The 27808-nt window shown below is 45.1% G+C and overlaps 1 protein-coding gene across 7 annotated transcripts in view; it reads left to right on the forward strand.

Annotated features, from left to right (window-relative positions):
* Positions 1–27808, forward strand: part of SLC4A4 (solute carrier family 4 member 4) — a 195245-nt gene that overhangs the window by 136222 nt on the left and 31215 nt on the right. For all 7 annotated transcript variants that reach the window (XM_081876690.1, XM_081876692.1, XM_081876687.1 and 4 more), the window contains 8 exons: positions 2285–2442; positions 3327–3414; positions 5163–5317; positions 5878–5991; positions 6378–6552; positions 13246–13379; positions 14841–15112; positions 24377–24447. In XM_081876690.1, coding sequence (XP_081732816.1) covers positions 2285–2442; positions 3327–3414; positions 5163–5317; positions 5878–5991; positions 6378–6552; positions 13246–13379; positions 14841–15112; positions 24377–24447 — 1167 coding nt within the window. The remainder of the gene's footprint in view (positions 1–2284; positions 2443–3326; positions 3415–5162; positions 5318–5877; positions 5992–6377; positions 6553–13245; positions 13380–14840; positions 15113–24376; positions 24448–27808) is intronic.

Raw genomic sequence — 27808 nt, forward strand, 5'->3', positions numbered from 1 at the left:
GATACTAGTTGCCAAGCACTGGAAAACCCAAGATTTACCCACACTGGAAGAATGGCAGATGCAACTGATAGACTATATGGAGCTAGCAGAAATGACCGGCAGGATTCGAGACCTGGGAGAAGACGCAGTGGAGGAGGACTGGAAGAAATTCAAGGACTATTTACAAAAATATTGTAAATTGAATGAGTGTTAAGAAAGATGCAAGATTACAAATAATATGGCACCATTAAAACAGTCAAAAGGAATATGAAGATAAGTAAAAATATAAGAAAAAGTTAAATTTTGGATAAATATTATGTCAAGATTAAGCTTTTAAGGTTTGGATTAAATTATCTAAAATTAGGGATACAATATTTGAAAGTTATAAAATAAGAATTGAAATAAGGTGATAAATTGCTGGATAAAGTTTGATAAACTTGGAACGCAGGAACGAGGGACGTGAGGAAGTCCAATGAAGTGAAGAAAGTATGATTATGTTACTTTGTTTGTTTGTTCTTCTTTATTGTATTAAGAAAACTTTTAATAAATATTTTATATATAAAAAAGAAAACTGGGTACGAGTGGTAAGCGATGGAAGCACTGCAATATATCCAGTGTGTGCTCAGTTTGCGTGGGCTTTCCGAAGCAAATGTGGTTTCGTGATTTTCCTCAAGGGATCTGCAGAATGTCACGCGTGTTGTGTTGGCTAGAACACTAAGGACAAGATGAATAATTGCAGCTGAAATATCCTTCCAGCTGCACTTTTTAGAGAAGAAAGAGTAAGAAGTGGAAACTTCTCTGCCCTTCACTGGAGCATTTAAGATCAATTCATCACCTTAAGCTGCTCTGAAATTTAGACCTTTTTCTCATGCAGTTTCCACCAGCAATCTATCAAGGGATGGTAGCGACGTATTTCATTTCACAAACGTTTTTGCCTCCTTCCCCAGTTCTGCTTTTACCTCCAAATGGAAATGCAGCTCTGGCACTTCTGCGTAAGATTGCAGACGTAAATGGGACGCTCTTCTTGTTGCTGTGGCCGTTATGGTGGGCTGCTATTATTAAATTGCAGTGACATATGGGTAAAAAGCAATTTGTAAATTAATAATACAAAGTATATCTGAACTGTCCAGTAGATACAATTGCATATATTACAAACTTACGTGTTGGTGTTAACTGGAGGAATTTTTTTAAAAAAATAATATTTATTAAGGGTTTAAGGATTACAAAAAGGAAAAGAAGAAAAAACAAAGTTTAACAAAACAAAACAATACAATACAATTAAAAAGCAAGCAAGAAAACAACAACAACAAAACAACAACAACGAGTATTCCCATAACTTATCTTTCATTTACTTGTTTCATTGACCTCCTCACACCTCCCTTTTTTGTATTCTAGTTCGGTTAGCTATTTCAGCAAATCCTTTCCATCTTTCTCAGTTTTTGCCCAATAATTTTTCTTGACACAATCTAACCTTTCTTTTCCCCCTTTGGCCGATTAACAACCTATTTTTACTTAATCCTTTATAACATTTCTGCTAAAGCCATATAACTTCATTCCAACATCCTTCTAACATTCATTAATTTTACAATGTTTCTGTAAATAGTCTGGTGTTAACTGGAGGAATTGAGGGTGGGATCCCGCTTGTGGAATGACCCCCACCCCCCAGTTTGGCACCTTCATGATACATCTTTAGGCGCCAGGTGAAAACGTTCCTCTTCAGCCAGGCCTTTGGCTGATTAATATTCTACAGCCTTTTACATTTGTCTGTGGGAAAGGGAGAGGGATTATTGTTTTGTTGTTTTCTTTTAACTATTTACTTGTTTCTGTCCTGCATTTTCTTCTGTGAACCACCCTGAGGACTTATGATGAAGAGTGGTATAGAAATCCACTAAATAAAAATAAATAAGAATCTTGTTTTGTGAGTTGTACCTGGGAATTATTGTTAATTATCACTGTTTGTACTTTTCTGCATTTCATTTCCATCAGACCTCACTGTTTGCAGTCCACCTCCTCCCCACCCAGCCATGCACATATAACTCCATAGGTATGAATATACCGTGTTTTTTCCATGTATAAGACGACCCCCAATTTTTGACCAAAAATATTTTTTGGGGAAAACGTTATCTCATACACGGGAAAATGTGGTAAATCTGTATACCTGACGACTGAAGATTGCATTCCATGCATCTGATGAAGTGGCCTGTAGCCCACAGAAGTTTCTGCCATAATTAAACTTGTTTGCCTTAAACCACAAGAGCCTTTTCGTTCTGACGAGATGTCTGTGTCTCTTCTCTCTCCCACATAGCTGAAGAACAAGTTCATGAAGAAGTTACCTCGAGACGCTGAGGCCTCCAACGTCCTGGTGGGAGAAGTTGACTTCCTGGAAGCCCCTTTCATTGCCTTCGTTCGGCTGCAGCAAGCAGTTATGCTCGGTGCTCTTACAGAAGTCCCTGTACCTACCCGGTAAAGGAGACTTTTCTTTTTCTTTTTAATATACAGTCATACCTCATGTTACGTTTGCTTCAGGTTGTGTCCCGCGGCGACCTTGAAGTACCAGAAGGAGTTACTTCCGGGTTTCGCCGCTTTCACATGCGCAGATGCGCAAAATGACGCCATGTGCATGCGCAGAAGCGGCGAATCGCGACCCATGCATGCACAGACGCAGGTTGTGTTCTTTTCAGGTTGCAAACGGGACTCCGGAATGGATCCCATTCGCAACCAGAGGTACCACTGTATTTTTAATTTTTTTTTACAAAACCCCCTCCCTCCCTATTCTTGATCCTGTTTTCTATTATTAAAAGGCAACTACGCGACATGCCAAACTAAAACAGGGTCATGCCGGAATGTCTGATAGACATGACACAAAATGGAAGAATGAAAAGGAAGAGGAAATAAGCAAAATTCAGTTACATTAAAGTTCTGTAATTACCCGATGGGATGACCGACTATTGGAATCAGCCACTTCATCTTAAGCAGGGATCTAGTCCCAACCAGGTTGATGGAGAAGCGCTTTTCCTGCATTGCAGGGGGCTTGAACACATGGCCCTGTGGGTTCCTTCCAGTCCTACAATTCCATGATTCATAGCCTTCCAGTTTCCTTGGGTCGCTGCCAGATGTTAAGATTTTTTAATTAAAGTTTTTCTGACGTTAATGATATAACAAGTTCTGCTATATCTTCTTGTTGTTTATTAATGTCCAACTGATACAAATTCTATGAATCTCCATGCTCCACTGCTTTTATCTAATCTGGTGGTACATATTTTACTGAAGATATTCCATGTTGGTTTTTTCCAAAGTGAATCATGACAATATTTGTTTGTTCTTTCTTTTTCCTCCTTGGGGGTCAGGTTCCTCTTCATTTTGCTGGGTCCCAAAGGCAAAGCTAAATCGTACCATGAGATTGGCCGAGCCATCGCTACCTTGATGTCTGATGAGGTAATCTCCCTTCTTTGTTGCTGAGTGCAGTTCACTTAGCATTAACCAATATTAGCATTATTGTTGTTATTATTATATATTTACCACCCTTCATCACAATCTCTCAGGGTAGTTCACAAGATAAAAGCTTTAGCTTTTCTAGCCACAGCCTCAAAAGCGCCAATCTTGCAATACTTCCAGGAAATGTTGAGGGCAGTCTTCTGCGAATTTCCAGGAATGGGAGATTTTGAAGGCTATTCCATGCATTGCATTGGATAAAGTGTTCAGTTTGCCACCAAGTGATAGGAAACCGATCTTGACTGTCTAGAAGCAGAACTTCCTGGGATGGTGGCAGTCCTGTGTCTTTGAACACAGGTTTCCACCAAACATCAGTAAAATGGCAGGATGGAGGTAACTTCTAAGCAACAGGTGGTTGAGGAGTAATTTCCTTGCCTATCACTCCCCTTTCAGCTCCTCACATCCACTTTATTTCCAGCTAGGTTCAGAGCAGTGATGTGGGGAGCAAACTTTTCCAGTGCTTTATTTTTCCATGGAAAATTCTCTGTCCCATAATTTCTTTAGTAGCAATGAACAGGTGAAAAGGACCAACTTCAAATGCAGTATTAGCTGAGCTTGGTTGTTCAAGTGTTTGCTAAATACAGGTAAATTAACCGTCCTAAATTAGATCACTCTCCAGGGCATCAGGTAATCACCCAACGTGAACTGAAATTTTTGCAATCCCAATTAAGCTAATTTGCACAGGAACATATTCCAATGCAAAACAATTTCCAGGAAACCTGCATCGCTGGTTCAGAGACCAGAAATAAACCCAGCTGCAGGGGCAGCAGGAGTAGCCTGGGAAACTGTTGCACTGAAAAGTTGTGGGTGCAGGAAAAGTTAAGCACCCCTCTGCTGCTTCCTCCTTTGCTGAAAATATATTGCCAGCTTTCCCCCCCCTTAAGCAAAAGCTCTGCAGAATAAAAGGTAATGTGGTGTTTGCTCTCCTAGGTGTGTGACATCATACTGCGTTCATAAGGAAAGGGTTAACTAATTGTAAAATGACTAACCAATGGGAACCCAAGGGAAGGAGTTCGAGTTGAGTTAGGGTGGTTGAGAAGTCAATCTGAAGTTAGAAGAGACAGGATAAGTCTGTGGGTTGGGCTAGTCTGATGTGAGAGAGTGAGAGAATCTGTTAAGAGGAGTCAGTCAAACAGTTGATAGAAGGTATTAGGCCGGTAAAGAAACTAAAGTTAAGAAACTTACAGGAATATTATCTAAGAAACCATAAACTTGCTAGTGCTTATAAAATAAACTTGTTTATTTGGTTCAGTTTTAACAACTGTCTGGACTCAGGGTTTTACCAGAGAGTAACGGGTTGGTGGCAGCGGGGAAGTGAGCACAGTGGTGGCATGGGGATCAATAGACCGTTAAACGTCCAGGGATCCTGTGTGATCGCCACAGGTAATCTGTCAGTTTGGCTAGTGGCAATTTGATTAGTGCTCTATAACAGGGAGGAACCATAGCTCAGTGGGTAGTGGATGTGCTTTGGGTTTTGAGGACTGCAGATTTAATGCCCGACATCTAAAAGGATCAGGTAACAGCTTATTGGAAAGACCACAGCCTGAAGCCCTGGAGAGTTGCTGCGAGGCAGAAGAGAAGGGTGTCAGGCTAGATGGACAAAGAGGATGACCTCATAAATGAGGCGTCTTTCTGTGCACCTGTAGAAGAATTTGCTAGATAGCAACCTTCCCATTCCTTCCTATGTGCAGGTGTTCCACGACATTGCCTACAAAGCCAAAGACAGACAGGACCTGATTGCTGGGATTGATGAGTTCCTGGATGAAGTCATTGTGCTCCCACCTGGGGAGTGGGACCCTGCCATCAGGATAGAGCCCCCCAAGTCCCTCCCGTCTTCAGACAAAAGGTAAGAGAGGTGCATATGCCGCATTAAAGCATGCCAACTTTTTCAACTTTCACATTCCAAAATCGAGGCGTGCCAAAAAGGTTGTATCAGGACTTGGGATATTTTGGTTAAATTAATAGAATTTGGTTTTGCTTGGTTAGTAAAATGTGTGTAAAATTGCATAGGAATCATTAAAAATGATCACCAAATACTTGCAGTTATGCGTACTTATTTGCTTAGTATGACCCGACATTTTCATTAGGTAAAATTAAAATTCTTTGGTTTTCCGAAAGCAATTTATGCGCTTCTTCGTCAAACCTAGGCTTGCCAAGCTAAATGTTGTCCAGTCACAAAAGTAATAGCATATTTGAATTCCTCACCCCCTCAAAAAACTAAAAAAAACCCTCAAAATTTTAAGACCCCATCACTGGATATGGTTGCAGTAATTAAAGTTTCACCACCTAAAATGGCACGCCTTAATGCCATGTGCCTTGCCGCAGTTGCGGCATCCAAAGTCACAGGCCGGAGATCCTGGATATATGGAAGCCCAGCTGAATTCTCATTTCTTTCTTTCTGTTCAGGAAAAACATGTATTCGGGTGGTGAGAATCTGCAGATGAACGGGGACACTCCACATGATGGGGGAAATGGAGGTGGGGGGCACGGGGACTGCGAGGAGTTGCAACGAACTGGCAGGTAAGTGACAAAAGTCTGTGTGCCGATACGGGGCATCTTGCTTGATTGCTATAAGCATTGGCACGCAGGCTTCTCGATTCCAGATTCTCCTTTTGTGCCTTGACTCATGTAATTGTGGCGCATGGTTCTCCAGTGTGGTGTAGTGGTTGAGAGCGGTAGATTCGGAATCTGGGGAACCGGGTTCGCGTCTCCGCTCCTCCACATGCAGCTGCTGGGTGACCTTGGGCTAGTCACACTTCTCTGAAGTCTCTCAGCCCCACTCACCTCACAGAGTGTTTGTTGTGGGGGAGGAAGGGAAAGGAGAATGTTAGCCGCTTTGAGACTCCTACGGGTAGTGATAAAGCGGGATATAAAATCCAAACTCTTCTTCTTCTTCCCCTTGCTAGGTTCTGTGGCGGTTTAATCAAAGACATCAAGAGGAAAGCCCCTTTCTTTGCCAGCGACTTCTATGATGCATTCAACATCCAAGCCTTGTCTGCCATTCTCTTCATCTATCTGGCTACTGTAACCAACGCCATCACTTTTGGGGGGCTGCTGGGAGATGCTACGGACAACATGCAGGTGAGCCATGGCTCAGAGCAAGACAGTTCAGATTTCTTCAACTGCAGTACTCTGGGCTTGGTCAAAAACAGGTTTTTTCTTTTTTTACGACCGCTTGAAACAGCACAGCCTTACGATCTACTGTGCAAAGAAAAACAAGTATGATATGCAAGAGTTATTGCTCCAGCGTCCTGTTGTGAGTCGTAGTGTTGCACTGGTCCAGTGACAGGGAAGCGGGTGGCGCTGTGGTCTAAACCACTGAGCCCCTTGGGCTTGCCGATTGGAAGGTCGGCGGGTTGAATCCCCACAACAGAGTGAGCTCCCATTGTTCTGTCCCAGCTCCTGCCAAGCTAGCAGTTCAAAAGCATGCCACTGCAAGTAGATAAATCGGTACTGCTGTGGCAGGAAGGGAAACAGTGTTTCCATGCACTCTGGTTTCCGTCACGGTGTCCCGTTGCACCAGAAGCAGTTTAGTCATGCTGGCCACATGGCCTGGAAAGCTGTCTGTGGATAAACGCCAGCTCCCTCGGCCTGAAAGTGAGATGAGCGCCACAACCCCATAGTCGCCTTTGACTGGACTTAACTGTCCAGGGGTCATTTACCTTTTTTAAAACTGGTCCAGTGAGACACTTGGGGTGTTGCACCTGTGCAGCAGTTTCAGGTGGTGCAAGATTACCTGTGCTGCGTCAGCTGCAACTTTAAAAACCTTGCATGCATCAGATATTGGAGGAAAGTGGGCAGGGCACCAGGGCAAAAATGCTATAAGCAATCTTGTATATGCCAGCGAGATCAGTAACGTCACCATTTGCAAGAGCAAAACAGAAGTATTCACTCAAACAAGCACTAAGGATAATAGCCCAGATTGGCCACAATACTCTAACTAGGTTAATCAGCACCAGGCAGAGATCAATGAGTGCTGAATCTCTAAAGAGAGTGCTGTCATGATTCGAGAGTATTGGGAAGGTACGTTCCCTGATCAGGAAAGCTTCCTAATCAATAACAAACATGGCGGGGCTCACTTGGCGCAGGTTGCATCACTGCTGGGTACTGGGTTAGATAGGGGCAAGGTGGTGGTGAAGTCAGTGCAGTGCAAATGCGCTGGCAGAGAAAGTCTAGTGCTCTCCATTTTGGTGTTTGTCAACAGTGTAGAGGGAAGTCGGGTGAGTAGCACAGTCCCACCACGCTATCTACTCTTTCCCCATATCCTATGCGTGCTGTTGTGGTTGTATAATCAGGGGCACAGAATGCACTCTGCACATGCTCTTGACCCATCACTTCACTTTACAAATCTGTCATGTGTTTTAGGACTGAACCTTGATATTTGGAAGTTGTTCTGGGTCTATGTCACAGCACTCCTGTATTGAGCCCTGTCATATTCTCGGCTCCCAATGTTCCCACCAGAAGGGAACAGGGGAGGCTATCCATGGAAGGTGATTTGCCTTTGAAAAAAAGAAACTTCCTGCTGGCGTGCATGGAGTGGAAAAAAAGAAACCTTTTCAGTTCCACGTTGAGTCTGCTGCAAATCTAAACAAAATTCATCTGCTTACATGAAACTCCAGGAGATGGGGAAATAAATCAGTGTCAAGTACTGTGAATGCCTCCTTTGCCTCTCTATCACTGGCCAAATATTTGTTCTCAAAATGAAGGAAGTTAGCTTAACAAAGAACTCTCTGGTTTCTTTACCTCGAACAAAGTTTCCTGGTCAGTGAGGCTTTGCTACTAACCTTCAATTTTTATAGCACATTCCCTTTTTACATTTGGCTTAGTTTCAGCTGGATCTTGTGTTGTGTTTTGTGTGTGTGTGTGTGTGTGTGTGTGTGTGTGTACACTAGGTTGGCTCCCTCCCTGTGCCCCCTCCAATCTTTGTGTTCAGTGGAAATATTAAATTCCTTGACATTTAAATGAATTGTGCAGAGCAAATCACCCTGCATGAGAAGTGCCAATCCTGAGTGTAGGTTATTGTACCTTCAGAAGTCATGGTCAGGCAGGATTGAAATTAATTCTTGGCCAGGGCTAGAAAGTGAACTAATTGGTCTTTTGCCCTGGGCTCAGAGAAGTGCATTTGGGGAGAACAAGGAAAGGCACAGTAACTAAGGAGATAGTGACTAGTGCTAAACAGGGATCTCTCTTTTTCCTATTTTTGTTGTTGTTGTTGTTGTTGTTGTTGTTGTTGTTGTTGTTGTGTGTGCATATGTGGCAGGGAGGGGTGGAGTTTTATTAATGCTGCTGTTTTTCCTGGGATCCAGCAAAAAGCCAATTCAGTTAGCTGCTCATTCAGCCCCAGAACCATGGGGAATAATTAATCTTGAAAAGGTCTAAAGCCTGTAGCCCTCTAGATCAGCCTTTCTCAACCTGTGGGTCCCCAGATGTCCCCAGATGTTGTTGAACTACAACTCCCATCACCCCTAGCTAGCAAGGCCAAAGCTTAGGGATGATGGGAGTTGTAGTCCAACGACATCTGGGGACCCACAGGTTGAGAACCACTGCTCTAAATGATTGTTGGACTCCAACTCCCATCAGCTCCAGCATGGCCAGTGCTTCGAGATGATGGGAACTGTAATTCAGCAGCAATTAGAGGGCCACAGGTTCCCCAACCCAGGCCAAAAGCGAATCCACACAAAGTAGAGTACCACCAAAACCACTCACCAGTCTTTGGTGAATGATATCCCAGTAAAATCCGGGCAAAGTTAGAACTTCAGGCTGTCTGTTGGATCCAGTGTTAGTTCTCTAGGACAGGCAGACAGATGAGGAAGGAGGTCAAGCAGGCTGGGCTCTAGGGTAGAGTCCATATGAAGAGCCAGACAAGTCTATAGACCTCACTGCCATCCACTGCCTCCAGAGAAGCATGGAGAGCTGATTTAAGGAAGCCTCGAGCTGGATTTCACAGAAAACTGTTTTGTTTTGATCAACAGCCTCTGCAGTACAGAGGCAAGGCTCCAGTAGCACCCCGGACAGCTCCTTACAGGGCTCAGGTTGAATCCTCCATATGAGCAGGGCTCAAATGTTGCTTCAGCAACAGTCACCCTTCAACTGAGCCTGAAATAAGAGCTGGTGTAACTTTTTGTGCAAGTAACCTCTTCATTTAAATGGGCCTACTTTGATTCTACCAGAGCAGGGGAGACAGTGGTTCCATTAGGGCTTCTGAGCTGGAGTCAGAGGAAGTCAACATGACCTTGGGCCAGAGAGGTAGAACCATAGTGGGTTCCTCTTGCACAAGCCCCTTCTGGTTTACTGTATGCAACTTGGACTGGCCCTGGGGGCAATTCCCTCTCCCACTGACTCCCTGACTTCATGCTCCAAAGAAGGGGAGTCTGATCCCAGGGACATGAAAGATAACGTACTCAAAAAGTCTGAGCAACTCATCAGGCTCAGTCTGGTCAACAAGAAAGAGGCGGAGCCAGGAAAATGGAACAATGGAAAGCAGGCACAAAATTAGTGGCACATGTAGCATTATAGAAGAGCCAGATTTCTGCATCAGTCAGCTGGATCAGATGAACATGAACAGCACAAAGGCATAGTGGGAGAGCTGTACTGCACCCCACTAACACACACTGGGCGCAACTGTCTCTCATTCAGGGCTAGTCCATGTGTGTTTGTAGTATCTCCATGGGGGTCTGCACACATAAAATCCAGTGTACAGATATTTAAATCACACAGTCATTTCCAAGATTTTTATGTAGCTAAACAGCCACATCCAGGTTGTTAAATGTTGAGTGTTGCATGCATGTAGTCCGTATACAAACATTATGCTCATAGGTGAGAGTCCACCTGGCCCAGAGTTTCCACTGGGTAAAGCAGGAAGCAGTTGTGATCCTCGCTATGTGTAGCCTCCACAACAAACAGAGCTTTGCTTGAACTGGGTCAGTGCAATTTGTAACTGCATTCTTTCCTCTCTGTGTTCAATGAAACTACACTATTTACATTTGCTGACGCACTGGAACGTTTCCTTTATCTCTGCAAACAAGAGTTTTGAAGAAAGTGGATTCTTAGGAACTGTGCTACAATTCGGTGTACTGTATTCCTCGTGTAGTAGTTTGTTCAGTATTAGCACTGGCTCAGAAATACTTGAGGCATTTATCATTGCTATGTCCAGGATTTTGACTCTGTAACACACAGTGAGGATGTTTGCTTCTAATATGACTGGTGGTTTTGGTTTCCGAGTCCTTGAATCAAGGCTTTGTGTTTCTGAGAAAGCAGGGTTCTTAGACATAGAATATCTTCTTAGACATAGAATAGAATATTGTGTAAATCAGAATTGAATTTACTTTTATTTGTTAATAAATAGGAGTAACAAATAGGCCTTTAGCCTTTGAATTTATCATTTGAATGTGTAAAAAAAATACGTTAAAAGTGACTGAGGTGAGTTTAGGGGCCCTTGGGATGATGGATCACATAAAACAGACTGAAAATTATTGCTCAAGGGGTCAGGATGTGGGCCTCACTCACGGTTACCATCTACAGGAGCCAGCCAAGGACTCTGAAATGTGCAGTATTTGGCCACTTCCAAGTGCCTTCAGCAATGTAGTTCTCTCTTTTATTGCTTTTTATAACTTATGCTGCTAAGAATTTTGCTTACATTTAATTAAATAAGGTCAGGCAATCCATCCAATTCCAGTTTTCTTCTTCCCCCCACCCCACATAAATATTCTGTACAGGTCCTGGAGGCTCTGTCAAGTATCTTTTTTATTCATTCTGCATATTTACAAACTGTAAAAGGAAATTGTAGCGTCCACAAAAGTTGGTGTCTGTGACCTGCTGAACTACATTCTTGACATTGCTGCATGGCACACAACATAAGGTTTGTTTGCTTTGCAGTGTGTAACAAAGCCATGTTTATGGGAAGACAAAGAAACTTGAAGGAACTTCTTTTAAAAATTGAACTTCACTCTGCAAAAACCCTTCTCCTGCTGGACACGCTAATTCATGGGTTGGGGAAGTTCCACGAGTAGAGGGGTTTCTGATGAAACACTTGGCCATGGTTGGAAAATGCATGTGAAATATGTTTAAAAGTTGCCTCCTGCCTGGGTGAAAACTCTGAAACTGGAGCTGAAAGCTTCCACCCTTAAAATGGACAGTAAAAACCGCATTCATACATAGCACTAAACCATGGTTAGTGTTAGCTGGCACATTTCCGAGTACGTTTCTGAGCACAATTCAAAGTGTTGGTGTTGACCTTTAAAGCCCTAAACGGCCTAGGTCCAGTACACCTGAAAGAGAGTCTCCACCCCCATTGTTCTGCTCAGACGCTGAGGTCCAGTGCTGAGGGCCTTCTAGCGGTTCCCTCACTGCAAGAAGCAAAGCTACAGGGAACCAGGCAGAGGGCCTTCTCGGTAGTGGCACCCACCCTGTGGAACGCCCTCCCATCAGATGTCAAAGAGATAAACAACTACCTGACATTTAGAAGACATCTGAAGGCAGCCCTGTTCAGGGAAGTTTTTAATGTGTGACATTTTAATGTATTCTTATTCTTTGTTGGAAGCCACCCAGAGTGGCTGGGGAAACCCAGCTGGATGGGCGGGGTGCAAATAACTAATTATTATTATTATTATTTATTAGCCAACCGTGTGTGAAGTGTTGGGCTTGCACACTCCTCTATCCTCCTCTCACTCGGCCAGGAGGAGCACTTGGGCAGGGTTTAGTTTCACCTTTGCAGAATTCTGGCTTTCCATTATGTTGTGTATTTACTGTATTTTTCACTCTATAAGATGCACCAGACCACAAGACGCACCTAGTTTTTGGAGGAGGAAAACAAGAAAAAAAATATTCTGAATCTCAGAAGCCAGAACAACAAGAGGGATCGCTGCGCAGTGAAAGCAGCAATCCCTCTTGCTGTTCTGGCTTCTGAGATAGCTGTGCAGCCTGCATTTGCTCCATAAGACGCACACACATTTCCCCTTACTTTGTAGGAGGGAAAAAGTGAGTCTTATACAGCAAAAAATATGGTAATTATTTTACAGTATGTTGCTACACCTCAGGGTGGCTGGGAGAAGCTTTAAAATCGCCCATCTGCTGCGTTCTCAAACATTTAGAAGCTGTTAGGCAGAGAAAGCCAATCTTGTAATATTAGAGTTTTTTCATGTTTTACGGTTTCTAAGCTAATTTCTTAATTTTTTAAGGATGACTTTTTATTGTTTCCAAACATTTGGAGGGTAGACATAGCTCTTGATCTCCTCAGCATTACTGATTTTCCTCTTGCTGTTCAATTTTAATATGTATATGGTGACATCCTAAGCATGTGCTGGAAATGGTTTGTGGTTATTATTATTTGTTATTATTATTAAATTTGTACACATCTCAATATTCATGGCCATATCTCAGATGCCAAAAAGATAACTCTTGTACTCATTGAGTTGTGGTCATCTGCTTTGACTACGTCTACTACTACTACTACTAATAATAATAACAACAACAGAATTTGTTTAGTGCTTTGGGGTGTTCAAAGTGTTTTTCAGTGCTTATCTTGTTGCAATCCTTACCAACAAGGCAGAAGGTTCCCAAAGCGTAGATGCGGAACAGAGCTGAATCTGAGAGAGAAATTTGCCTGAGATCACCTAGTTAGTTTATGTTAGATTCGCAGCAAATTCAAGGGAAAGGAACTGTGGTTTGTGGGTTCTTAATTCTGCCCTATGCAATCATCGCTGGTACTAAAAGAATAGAGTGGAAGAGGAACTGGCTTCTGAAATGCATTTACTCTTTTCATTCTTCTGGTTCTAGGGCGTGTTGGAAAGCTTTCTGGGCACCGCAGTGACAGGAGCTCTCTTTTGCCTTTTCGCTGGCCAACCACTCACTATTCTGAGCAGCACTGGGCCCGTCTTGGTCTTCGAAAGGCTTCTGTTTAACTTCAGCAAGTAAGTAAGGGAGAAGCTGGTGATGGCGGGCAGTTGCTGCTTGCAACAGAATGCCCTGGATCTACTGTGCTGTAATGTGAATGTTTCCTGGTGCAAGTTAGATATTTTGCAACACGGTAGAGTTATGAAACACAGAGGGGCAAGAGAGGTTTCATCATCACACTTCCTGTCGCAGCTGTGGGATATTTCTAGATTTGCACACAAGGAAATGCAAGTTTCTGCTGTGCATTCCTGTCTGGTTCCTTCTCCACCAAGGAAATCTTTGTTGGAAGCCAAAGTCCCCTTCCACAAAGGAATTGCTATTTTCAAGTTGGTCAAACACCAGTACTGCAAGCAGGACAAAAAATAGTTCAGGATCTGATGGTAGATCTCTGAGTGATCAGCAAAGTCTATCAGCAAAGTTGTTGAGTACCAATTGCAGCAAATTTAACATTTATATTTGTTGCTCCATCCAATTTTACCACAGAGCCTAGGGCTTGCCAATTAGAAGGTCGGCGGTTTGAATCCCTGCAACAGGGTGAGCTCCCGTTGCTCAGTCCCTGCTCCTGCCAACCTAGCAGTTTGAAAGCCCATCAAAGTGCGAGTAGATAAATAGGTACCGCTCCAGCGGGAAGGTAAACGGCATTTCCATGTGCTGTTCACCAGAAGCAGCTTTGTCATGCTGGCCACATGACCCGGCTCCCTCGGCCAGTAAAGCAAGATGAGCGCCTCAACCCCAGAGTTGTCTACGACTGGACCTAACAGTCAGAAGTCCCTTTACCTTTACCCTTACCTGCCCACCATGGGCAGAAGAAGGTTGCTCAGAAGGGAAAAAAAGCTGAAAAAAGTTCCCAAGCCCTGATCTAGCCCAGAATTGTCTGTTCTGGTTGCAGTGGCTCTTCCAAGTGGGGAGACACATGCTCCATAAAATTCTCAGTGGAGATGTTGAAGATTTGAACCCGTGACCTTCTGCATGCATATTACAGGAGCTCATGGTTCCTTCCCTTTCGGGCATCGTATTTCTCCACCTCATTCCTAACTCTGTGGAGGAATAATCGCCATTGCAGCTTTGCGCATTCCTGCTGTTGTTCTGCAAAACAATGGAGTTTGATGCATCGAATGCAGCAACTTGTATTCTCACTCTTCCACTATTTAAAGACGTTTCTGGCCCTCATAGCTGTGGGAAGTAGGCTTGAAATATGTGAGCACCAGACATGTGTAGGGGCAAAATCAAGCGTGTTATCCAGAGTTTAGGGAGATGGGGCTTCAATGTCATGCCCACCTCTTTCCCCCCTAAGTAGAAGAATGAGAACAAACCTTCCAACTGAACCTTGCTTGCACAATCTGATTCCCCTTGATGTAGCTTTGCCTTGACGTAGCTTTTCCGAATGCACTTTTTTTTTGAACCTCTCTTCCTTTTGTGCAGCCCCCTTGTCCCTTAATTGCCTCTTGTTTTCACTTGGGTTATCTCTCTGTTTGCAGAGACAATGACCTGCATTATCTGGAGTTCCGCCTCTGGATCGGTTTGTGGTCCGCCTTCCTGTGTCTTATCCTGGTTGCCACTGACGCCAGCTTCTTGGTCCAGTATTTCACCCGGTTCACGGAAGAGGGCTTCTCCTCCCTCATCAGCTTCATCTTCATCTATGACGCTTTCAAGAAGATGATCAAATTGGCAGACTACTACCCCATCAACTCCAAATTTAAAGTGAACCAGATTACTCTTTACTCCTGCACCTGCATGCCGCCAGATCCAGGTAAGAGGGAGGCTTCTTGCCAGCAACCTGCAAGTACAATTGCTTGTCTGTGTCGTGGTGGGGTTTTCAGCACTCCGACAGACTAATAAACCTTGCAACTTTCCCTACCTGTATTTGCCTTCCATGTTGTCAGCCCAACAAGCACAGCATGCTTCCTTAGGTTAGTGCCTTTCAGATGCTCACGGCAACCTTGACAATGCTCCATGCTAGTTGGGATCAAGGGGGGATTGTTGTCGTTTAGTCGTGTCCAACTCTTCATGACCCCATGGACCAGAGCACGCCAGGCACTCCTGTCTTCCACTGCCTCCCGCAGCTTGGTCAAACTCATGCTGGTAGCTTCGAGAACACTGTCCAACCATCTCGTCCTCTGTCGTCCCCTTCTCCTTGTGTCCTCCATCTTTCCCAACATCAGGGTCTTTTCCAGGGAGTCTTCTCATGAGGTGGCCAAAGTATTGGGGCCTCAGCTTCAGGATCTGCCCTTCCAGTGATCACTCAGGGCTGATTTCCTTAAGGGGGGATTGTAGTCTGAAACATCTAGATAAGAAGAGAAGAAGAAGAGTTTGGATTTGATATCCCGCTTTATCACTACCCGTAGGAGTCTCAAAGCGGCTAACATTCTCCTTTCCCTTCCTCCCCCACAACAAACACTCTGAGAGGTGAGTGGGGCTGAGAGACTTCAGAGAAGTGTGACCAGCCCAAGGTCACCCAGCAGCTGCATGTGGAGTGGGGAATCGAACCAGGTTCACCAGATTACGAGTCTATCACTCTCAACCACTACACCACACTGGCTCTCAAGTGGCTCTGGAAGCCTTTTTTGGCAGCCTTTGGCAACATTTGATGCTCCTCCCAGAGGCGAGGCGAGAGGCGAGGCGTTGGGCTTTGGAAAGGAGGCACAAGGGCTCTGACAGGCTGCAAAAGTCCTCCAACTTCCTTGCCAAAGCCTAGATAGTGCTTTCCCAGCTATGGGAGGGCTCTAGGACCCTGCCTTGCTTATCCAGCTTTGGGAAGGCAGCACGAGGTATGAAAAGATCTAGAGGTTACCAGGTTAGGGTTGACGGGCATAGAGGTTCCATATGAAACTTTTTATCCATTACCCATTTTCCATTTAATTCCAGTTAGCGGAGCCAACATGATAACTAACTAACAGGGATTCATTCTTTTTTGTGCAAGGTGCTTTTTACCCACTTCTAAATAAAAAAAAAAAAAAGAAAATTTCCTCCTAGAGAGACAATTTACTTGCATTGCATCCTTTGTACAAGAAACAAGAGAGCCAGCAGACTATAATTTATTAAAACATCTCCATCCTCCTTTTCCACAAAGTGGCTCACGACCTCCAATCCCTCCCACCCGCCCCAGGTCTGATGTCCTCGGACACTAAAATTAAATCTTGCCTTGGTGGTAGAAACAGGAGTACAAAGAGCTCGAGTTGAGTAGTGCACGATATGTGGCAGTCAACTTTCGTCAGTAGCAAGGTATGTCCAGCGTTGAGACAGCAGTGAGTCAGAAGTTTGGCACTGAGCAAAGCAAACTTGAGCATTCAGCATGCTTGCCAAACAGGAACATGACCCGTTCTGCATCTTACCTGTCGTACGTCAGGTGGCCTGTGCCTGGATTCATTTCAGGCATTATGCATTAAATATGGAGCCAGAGTGCTTAATATGAGAGGTGCTGGACCTCAAGCCTGCTGGAAGGCAGGCAAATAGATGCTCTTGTCTAGAAGTGCTTCCCTGTGATCCTAGATTTATAATGAGAGGCAGCACAGTGTAGTAGTTAGAGTGTTTTGACTGGGGGGGGGGGAGATCCTAGTTCAAATCCAGCTTCAGCCATGAAGCTCACTGTATGACCTTGGGGCCAGTCACTGTCTCTCAGCCTAGTCTTCATTGCAGGGTTGTTGTGGGTACAAAGCAGGGGAAAGGACCACAGAGTATTCTGCCTTGGTCTCCTTTTAGGAAAGGTGGGGTACAAATGCACCAAGTAAATAAGCAAATGAAGCTAAATGTTGGGAGATACAGGGCAAAGAGAACACTTCTTCATGCAGCACATTGGAAAACTGGAATTTGCTTCCAAAAGATTTAGCTGCTAACTTGGATGGCTTTCAAAGAAGACTAGGCAATATTATGAGGGATAAGATTATCAACGGGACACAGGTGGTGCTGTGGGTTAAACCGCAGAGCCTAGGACTTGCTGATCAAAAGGTCAGCTATTCGATTCCTAATCACGGGGTGAGCTGCCGTTGCTCGGTCCCTGCTCCTGCCAACCTAGCAGTTCGAAAGCACCTCAAAGTGCAAGCAGATAGACTTCCGGGATAGCGCGAACGGGTAATGGCGGATTCCCTCCGAGCTCTGGAGGGAATCGGCTCCGCTAAGGACGGGTCTTGCCGTGCCGGCGACACGGGGACCCTTAGAAACCGCAGGCGCTGAAGCCTGCGGACATGGAGACTCGGCGGGCACCTTAAGCGCCCTCCCCGACCCGCGAAGAGCCTTTTTAAAGGCTACGGAGGGGACCGGAGAGTGGCGTGGAGCTGAGAGTCGATCGCTGCCTTGGCGGAGCGAAGCCGCGAGCCATGACCGGAGAGCGCTATCTTTCTTCCTGAAATTTGGACTGAAAAAACAACTCGTGAGTAGAAGGAAATTTTGGCACTAAAAGTTTTATCATTGAATTTGAGTACGAGCGGGGGATGTGTTAAAAAGGAAGTCCACACTCCCCCCCCCCACCAAAAGACTTAAAGCAAGGAGAGGAGCACTAAGTCGGAAAGACTCTGGTGTTGAAAGGAGAAAGAACACTTTCATAAATTGGTTGAAAAAGTTACTTGTGCTGGAGTGAAGAGAGGGGAATCCCAGAGGTTTTGCTTTTGGCGGACCCCCCCCCCCGAACCCGGGCAGTGCCCTGCTTGGGAACCCGAGAGAAAAAACAAGGTGTTTGACAGCTGTCAAAAGAGCTGTCAAACGGACGTCAGCTTGGAAATTGAGTTAAAACTGTGTTATAACTATATTGTTGGGACTAAAAGTGTTACATTAAATTGACTGGAAACAAACTAATTCTGAATAACAAAGTAACAAACTGTTGGAAAAGAACTATGATGGAAATCCCCCTGGAGGGAACTAAAGACATTGCAATGGCTGCGGAAGGAAAACTACTGGCAGAGATAAAAAAAATGTTTTCCCTGGTGGGAGCTCTGCAAGAGCAGAGCTTAGCCATGAGAGATCAACTGATGACCTTCAATCTTAAACTAAACAAATCTGTTGGTGGAGCTAACCGGATGGAAAAAGAATCTGCAGCTGCAGAAAAAGAGACAACTTCAGAACTGGGGGAAAAAGAAGAAAAAGAAGAAGGAGTTCAGGAGGAAGAGAGCAATCAAATATTTGTAACTTTTGGGAGGAAAAGAAGTGAAAAAGACAACCAATGGATCATAAATCTGCAAAGAGAGAGAAAGATGGAAGTCCCTGGAACAACTGAAACATTAAGCTACGAAAGAACGAATAAGTATGATGGAGACTTCTTCTTTAAGCTGCAACATGGGAGATCTGTTGATCCTGGACAAAGACTGTTTTTGTTTGAAAAATATGAGGAACTGGTGACAGAATTCCTTCGAGAAGAGAAGATCAATAAAAAGGACTATAAACAAAATTGCTGGAGAGTGATTAACGGGGGCCTAAGGGCCTCTGATGTGAGAAATCCGGGTTAAATCTGTCTTTTTTTTCTTTGGGATATTAATGTGGGAAGGGGCAAATACCGGGACAGAGGGGGAGGGGAGTGCAGAGTGGTAAAAGTCTGGGGTTTAGAATAGAAATATTATTGTTTTTTGATTTAATATAAAGAGTAAGGAATTTGTGGGAGAGAAATTAGGCCGACCTTAGAGAAACAACTTAATATGTATAATGGGATTTAAAGTAAAAATGGATAAAGGATAAATTATAAGAAAAGATATGAATAATATTTAAGAGATTTGAACAAATAACTTGCTGAGATATTTAATGAAATGGGAAGGTGGCTGGGGGGGGTGGGGGGAAGTCACTGAAAGAGGGTAATGATTGTAAGGGTATGAAACTACAGATATTCTGTTTTGTGTTTTGTGTTTATGATATATATTTGTGTTTGTTAAAAAAATTTTGAAAATCCAATAAAAATATTTAAAAAAACAAAAACAAAGTGCAAGCAGATAAATAGGTACCGCTCCGGCGGGAAGATAAACGGCGTTCCCATGCGCTGCTCTGGTTCGCCAGAAGCGGCTTAGTCATGCTGGCCACATGACCCGGAAGCTGTACGCCGGCTCCCTCGGCCAATAAAGCGAGATGAGCGCCGCAACCCCAGAGTAGGCCACAACTGGACCTCACGGTCAGGGGTACCTTCATCTTTAAGACTATCAACGGGGACTCGCCACAATGGCTGGTGTTCTCCCTGAGCTATTGGAGGCTGCATGCCTCTCAATACTAGTTGCCTGGGATCATAAGACAGGAGAGGTCTCTTGTTCTCAGGTCCCGCTTACAGGCTTCCTATTGGCACCTTGATGTCTCCTGTAAAAGCAGGATGCAGGACTAGATAGGCCTTGATTGGCCTGATCCAGCAGGACTCTTGTGTGGATAAATGGGCATAGTTTCAGGACTGCTTTTTGCAGCTGAGGAGTGATGGCTGGATTCTGATTGTGAGAAGGGTGTGGGGGTTGGAGACTGACTTGGAAGAAGGGAACAGTGACCTGGGGAGGCTAGAGTCAGAGGCAGGAGAAGCTGCAAGAACAGGTACAGGAGGAAGGAGAGAGAGGTCAGGCTGGTGGTCCTCTTCCTGCCCCCATCTCTCCTGCTCCCAGGACCAGGAGAGGATTGAAGTGGGAGGAGCAGAAGGCTATACGCAGGCATAGTCTTCGCCTGCTTGTGTGACGCTCAGTGCGGGGGGAGAGATGCATAAGCTGAGGCTGGGTTCCTGCTGCAACTGCTTCATCAGGTGCACACCTAGAAGTAGCTGAGAGACGTAGCTGATCAGAAGGTCGGCGGTTCGAATCCCCATGACAGGGTGAGCTCCCGTTGCTCGGTCCCTGCTCCTGCCAACCTAGCAGTTTGGAAGTAAGTCAAAGTGCAAGTAGATAAATAAGTACCGCTCAGGCGGGAAGGTAAACGGCATTTCCATGCTCTGCTCTGGTTCGCCAGAAGCGGCTCCCTTGACCAATAAAGCGAGATGAGCGCCACAACCCTAGAGTTGGCCATGACTGGACCTAATGGTCAGGGGTCCCTTTACCTTTAAGTGTACTTTTGACAATAGCTACTACCTCACTTTGGACATTCCTTGCCTGAAAGTGCTGTGACACCATCTAACCCCCTCCCCCTGGTCTTATCGCTGGAATGGTGAACCAGTATTCCTCCAGATGTTGCTGAACTACAACTCCCATCATGCCTCCCTAGTTGGCCATGCTGGCTGGGGCTGATTGGAACCTGATGGGCGACGGGTTCTTCCTACCTCAAATAAATTGGCCACTCTTAGGGTGTCACAGGTCTCCTAAAATGCTTTTAAAAATAGCAGTAGTGATCATGTGTTCCGGTTCTGGCTTTTACCCCAGCCAGGTTTAAAGGCTGTGGGAGACATTTTCATTTTCATCCCCTGCAGCAGCAAAAAAAATGACCGTATCTTGGTTTTTTGCATCTGATGAATGGGATTTATCACCAATGAAAGGGTATGTTGCAATAAATCCTTTAGTCTCTGAGGTGCCACGCATGGCTTTGCCAGTTTTGTCCTTTCCAGGGAGGATGTAAGGAATGTGCTTTACTGCAGAACATTCTTGTTCTCTGGAACAGGCACTCCAAGATCTAGAAAACCAGGTGGAATGGGCTGGTGTAGTTTCTTCCGGTTAAGTTGGCAGCATTTACTGCTCATCATTCCACAGTTAATTCTTTGAATTCTATACTAGGTGCTTAATAATGTGTGAACAGCTTAAATTAAGAGTGTGTGTGTGTGTGTGTGTGTGTGTGTGTCACTAACAGATAATCCACAGCTATTAAAAGCCACACTCCTACAGCAGCCCTTTTCTGAAACCAGCTATTGAAATCCCTTTGCACACATGTGCCTGCACTCATATTCCATTTGATGAATGAAATAAGCGGTGGAAGAAGATCCTTCCTCCTTTGCTTAGGCTCAGGAGCTAGATTTGATTCTTGGCTTACTGCATCTCCTGCTGGTTTTCAGCCAGTACTGCAGCAAAGTAGTTCGGGGTAGTGGAAGGAAAGAAATTGGAAAGTAAGCACAACAAAGCAAGTCTCTTTCTTCGTCTGATCTCACGCGCGTTTATTGTTGACTTTCCCTAGGGATGGACACGGTTTTTTAAAAAACGAAGGATGTTTGTATAAAATTCGTTAACAGCGTAAGGTGGAAAGGAAAAAAAAAGGCTTGATTTGTTTCCAGTGTGTATTAACACTGGGAGAGCTGTGCTTGTGAGGCTGAGGTTGTGCAGGCTTTGTGGTGCTATTTAAAGTAACTGCAGTTTTCCATTCAAGCATTGGCTGTGTCCCCCCCCCCCCCGGTGAAATCTGGTGATGCTGCAGGAATGAGGCAGCATCTAGACCAGGCGTAGGCAAACGAAGGCCCAGGGGCCGGATCAGGCCCAATTGCTTTCTAAATCTGGCCCGCAGACGGTCCAGGAATCAGCGTGTTTTCACATGAGTAGAATGTGTCCTTTTATTTAAAATGCATCTTTGGGTTATATGTGAGGCATAGGAATTCCCCCCCCCCCAAAAAAAAATATAGTCCGGCCCCCCACAAGGTCTGAGGGACAGTGGACCAGCCCCCTGCTGAAAAAGTTTGCTGGTCCCTGATCTAGACCTTTACTTCCAATGCTGAGCATCACAGCCTGGTTTTGTGAAGTGGTGGGCTGCGGTCATGACAGAGGGTCCTGATGCCGGTGAAAGGGAACAACCCCTCACCTTCTGTCGAGGAAGCTGGCGTGTAGACTGGCCACTGTTCACCAGATCTGTTTGGCTTCTATTTCTCCTGTATGGGAACTGTTGAGAACATGTTGAGAAGGGCTGTAGCTCAGTGGTAGAAGACTGTGTGCGAAAGAATCCAGGTTCAACTGTTAAGTTGTGGGCGAACATAGCAGACGACACAGCGATTTCTCCAGAGCAGCTCTTTACTTGCAAGCTGGACAGAACTGAACAGCAAACAGCTCAGCCGGCCTGCTTTTATAGGCAGCCGGCTGTCAACATTGTAGCAACAACAACCCAGAGTTTCCCGCCTAAAATAACTGACGTGGACCTGAGTGAAAACTATCTACAGACCTGAGTGAAAACTATCTACAGTATCCCCCTGCTGGCCCAGGGTGAAACTTCACTACATAACAACCCAGCATCCCCATGCAGAGCTAGGAGTGTCCCCATTCTGATAACCTGGAGAGCGCCTGTCATTCAGAGTCAACAATACTGAACTAGATAGAGCTGTGGTCTGACTTTGGCATAAGGTCACGTTCTATGTTCCTGTCACCCACCTGCCACCATCTTCATCTCTCTGGGCCCCAAAGGACTGTCCTAATGAGGCTTGCCGGATAGGCCCGTTATTATTATTTGTTGCATTTATATACAGTGGTACCTCGGGTTAAAAACTCAATTCGTTCCGGAGGTCTGTTCTTAACCTGAAACTGTTCTTAACCTGAGGTACCACTTTAGCTAATGGGGCCCCCGCTGCCACTGCACTGCTGGCACACGATTTCTGTTCTCATCCTGAAGCAAAGTTCTTAACCCGAGGTACTATTTCTGGGTTAGCAGAGTCTGTAACCTGAAGCGTCTGTAACCCAAGGTACCACTGTACTGCCCTAAATCCGGAGGTCTCAGGACAGTTCACAGAATAAAATCAAAATACAAAACCACAAAATACATAATCAACATTAAAAGCAACAACCCAATAACCCAAGCCCCCAGCCCCATGATCCTTTTCGGAAACAGCATACCAAAACCTCTCAAATGCTACAGTGTAAAACTGATGCCTTGAAAGGAAATATGATAGCCACCTTCAGTGTCTCAAGGGCTGTCACATGGAAAAAGGAACAGGCTTGTTTTCTCCTGTTCTGGAGGGGAGGACTTGAACCCGATGGCTTCAGGTTACAAGAAAGGAGATTCCGACTCAACACCAGGAAGAGCTTTCTTGACAGTGAGTTGTTTGACAGTGCAATGGGCTCCCTCGAGAGGTGGCGGAATTTCCTTCTTTGGAGGTTTTGAAGCAGAAGTTGGATGGCCATCTGTCATGGATGTTTTAGCTGAGATTCCTGTTGGACTCGATGACCCCTTGGGTTCGCTTCCAACTCTAAAATTCTATGACTTGATGGTTCTATGACACTGTGGTCTGAAAAACAAAAATTGCCAGTGATTTTTCCAACAGCGTACAAGTATATTGAAGGGATGCAAACTACTGTTTGTGGTTGCTTTAAGTACAGTGGTACCTTTAGATGCGAAGGGGACCCATTCGCATCCTGAAGCGAACGCAACCCGCGTCTGCGTGTGCGCGGGTCACGATTTGCTGCTTCCGTGCATGTGCGTGACGTCATTTTGAGCATCTGTGCATGCGTGAGCGGCAAAACCCGGAAGTAACGCACTCTGTTACTTCTGGGTCACCGCAGAGCTACTTCAACCTGAGGTATGACTGTATCATTCTTTTAATGTACTCTGCAGGCATGTTTCAGTCTTTTCTGAAATTCTGACAGGTTGGAGGGTCTCTCCCACACCCACCTGCCACCCACCCCCACCCACCCACCCACAAGGGAAATGCTGAATTTTCTTCAACACACCTTAACTGCAAGCACAACCATTTTAGCACTCAAACTATTATCCCTATATAATGAAGGAATAAAATGGCAAAGAGCTGAAAGTTCTGATCTTGTAATGCACTTTGATCTCCTGGATAACACGAGGATTTATTAATGATGATTTTGCAATGGAATACTGATAAGGGTTCCAATCTCTAGTCATGCAGGCACCGAAATAATCCAGGGCAATTATGGGGTGGGTTTTTTGTTGTTGTCTATATTGAGTAGAAAGCAAGTGATGAGCGATGCAGGTTTTGGAGTGAAGTGTTGTCTACTTTTTGAAGCTTTTCTATGTCTTTTGAGTAATTCAGAATTGCTCTTTGGGCTGTTTATAGGTTGAAGCATAAGAGGATTGCGAGTCTTAACTGGATATTATTTTTAGATAGGCGAAGGGGCTGTGAGTTTCTTTTTAATTGCAACTTGTTTCCCACAACATTTAAAGCAGTTCTTTCAAAACGCTGTGCTTTGCTCTCTTTTGTCTTTTGCAGTTAATTCGTCTGCATTTAATGTGACAGCCACAACCCCATCTTATTGGCCTGCAAGTAACTCTACTGAGATGGTAAGCTGAGCTAATGAGGAAAACGGACACTTGACGTTTCTGTGTTCTGTGCAAGTTACATTATCTGTTACACTTCAGTGCTTCGCCACTCTTTTGAACCTTTTATCTTTAATCTCTTGGAATTCAGTGACATTTGTTGCCAGGTAAGTGGGTAGAGGGTTATAGCTTTAATTCCGCCCCCCCTGTACCCAGATTCATAACATAAAGGAACAAACTGATAGAGTTGGAGGGAAACGGTGTGTGCTTAAATCATTTAGTCATGAGCAAGTTCTTTTGATTTCAGAAGGAATTAAAAATGCCAAATTTTGCCCGAACTCTTTCCCCTTTTCATGTGGAAATGAAACACCACCTGGTGTTTAAAATCAACAGCATGGTGATTTCTTGGTGGGATTTCAGATGGGGAGTGTTTCAGCATGGGCACTATTATTATTATTATTAGCCTTTATTTCCACACCCCGCCCCCAAAGAGCTCAAAGTGGCATGCACACTTCTTCCCCTCTCTATTTTGCCCTCACAACGACCCTGTGAGGTAGGTCCGGCTGAGAGACGGTGACTGACTCAAAGCCGCCTGCTGAGCGTCTGGGCTGAGTGGGGATCTAAACCAGGCATAGGCAAACTCGGCCCTCCAGATGCTTTTGAGACTACAATTCCCATCATCCCTGACCACTGGTCTTGTTAGCTAGGGATGATGGGAGTTGTAGCCCCCAAACATCTGCAGGGGTGAGTTTGCCCGTGCCTGATCTAAACTGAAGTCTCCCAGGTCTCTAACCTCTGTGCAACAAATGGCAGCAAATGGGAGACAGAGTGAAGGCTGGTGGGCAGTTGCGGGGGCCATGCGCCCAGCTGCGCATCAGTCACATCGCTGTACTTACTGGGAAGGTCAAAGTATCAGGCGGATCAGTGCTGTGTGGGCTCAGTGGCAAGACTGGCAATTGGCTCTCCTCTGCGCTTGCTGACCTCTGCACCACCTCTCCCTTCAGGGTAAGCACTGTAACTTGGCTGGCAGGGGCCCCAGGAGCACAGTGCTGCCATTCCCTTCCAGCTGCCCCTAATGATAGCATGACCCTGTACACATGGGGATGAGGGGGATGTGATAGAGAGAGCCTGCGTGGAGGGAGATGAGGCAGTGGCCAAGGAGGACTGCTTCTGGGAGGAGCAATGTGCAGTGACGACAAGCCCTCTGCTTGTGTCTGTCCTGTGGTCTGTGAAACGATGCCGGGCAGGTGAGATACATGCCTTAACTGGGGCCATGCATCCTTGCCTGCACATAACTCACCCTTGCAAGGGGAACCATATAGCATCCTTGGCCTGTTTTAAGTGGCTATTAAGAATGGGAAGGGCATCCTATTAGAAATTCTGCAAGGCAGCCAGAAAAAGAGGAGGAAACTGCTGAGCATTACAATGTACTGTGACAAAGTGCCATAGCCTCAAGGTGCTTCTTGTGTTTGCATAGGAAATGGCATGTCCCATCAGTCCCCCTGTGCATCGGCTGCCAAAATAGCTTCCGCCCTCTCATCCCCCGCCTCCTCCTCTAGCCTGGCTTGCTAGGGTCAGCTTTTCTTGTTCTTCGCTTTGGCATCTTCCTCCCCACCCCCTTGCTCCTGACTCTTACTACCCTCCTCTTGGTCCTTCCTCCTTCCTCTCTCTCTCTCTCTCCTTGTTAATCATTGCCTCTCCTTTCTCTTGCATTCCCTCCCTTGCAAAAAGTAGGTTGCAAGCTCGTTGAGGCAGAGCTCTTTTCTTTTGCTGATTTTGCAGCGGCACACTTTATACGTAGATGGCATCAATATTTATACCGTGCCATTGGTGTCTAGTCTTTTACAGAGCCCAAAAAAGAGAAGTCTCTGCCCCATGGGGCTTACTGTCTTAAATTTGATGCCACTGAGAAAAGAGGAAAGGGAAGAAGTACAGTACATAGATAGGGAGAGAATATGCGTGCATTTCAGTTACGTGTACTGTATATCACAAACATTATATAAAATAGAGGTGGGGAATCTGTGGCCCTCCAGATGTTGTTGGAGTCCATCACCCATCAGCCCCGGCCAGCAAGGCAAATAGTCAGGGATGATGGGAATTGTAGTCTAACAAAGCAACAACAACAAACCTATATTATAGGGAATTGTAGTCTGGCAGCGCCTGGAAGGCCGCAAGCTCTCCGTCCCTGCACTGAGTTGTGGCCTGGTTCTTTGGTGACAGTTTTCACTTGCCAAAGTCAACGAGAGCATTGAGAGGCTCTCTGAACTGGAACGAGACTTCCTTAGACATTTTCCGAGGCTGCAGTAGAGTCGAGTCATGATTTTGCTGACACCAATGGATCAAAAGAGCCTGCCAAGTCCTCTCTCGACAAGTTTACATTGCCTCTTGCACCACCGTGGTCTCTGGATTCTATTTTATTTTCCACTCCGCAGCGCTAGGGAGGGCCATCCTCCCTAAGGTTTCTTGGCAGCGACATCTGCCTTCGCAGTGAGATTTTGGGGCTTGAACAAAAGGAATCTTGTTCCGAAAACTGGGTGATAAAAGAAATAGCCTGAAGAGGACCGCATGCCTCCGGTGTAGCGCTTCTGAATATAGATTGAAGGAAGATCACGAGTGCTAGATGGCAATCTTCAAAAGTGACACAGAGGAACACAATGGGACAAATGTGGAGGGTTGGGAAGGAAGGTGAAGCAAAAACAAAGATCTCAGCGAATCCTCCTTCCCTTACTGCGGTATTAAGATTAGACAAAAGCTGTCGGCAGGAGCTTTTGCTTTTTGCTAAATCATTCTAGCTCCTGTGTTATTTTCCTGAAAGGGTTCAGAGGACCCAGGCTGTTTCCAAAAGCAAAAGACGATGGCAAACCTAAAGATGCTGCCCGTGCCCACTTACTGTGTTGTGCTCAGCTTCTCAAATTGATGTACCCCAAGACAAAATAAAGTCTTGGTTCACACAGCCAAAACTCCTGCGTGACAGATTAGTCCAGGGGAGGCTATTCCACCAAGCTCTACCTCCTTACTTAGTATCATTTCAGTGTGGTCCCAGTGTTTTCATTGTAGAATGCAGCAGGGAGGAGGATGGAAGCAAAACCAGAATTGGTCCATTCTATCATTGATTCTGGCTTTGCCTGCTGTTGGTCTCCCAGTGGCCACTGGTCTTCCCTGAATTTCTGTCGTCCTCACTGTCAGCACTGCAGGAAACTTAGCACCTTTGCAATTTAGCACCTTGGGGGAGGGTCTCATCCTCATCTGGGTGCTTATTTGAATTTCACCCAGCTTTGTGACATGCCTTTTGTGGATTGAGAAAGCAACAGTGGATTGCTGTAATAATAATAATAATAATAATAATAATAATAATAATAATAATAATAATTTTTATTTATACCCT

Source organism: Podarcis erhardii, assembly GCF_964252035.2.
Source record: "Podarcis erhardii genome assembly, chromosome: 9".
NCBI classification, from domain to species: domain Eukaryota; kingdom Metazoa; phylum Chordata; class Lepidosauria; order Squamata; family Lacertidae; genus Podarcis; species Podarcis erhardii.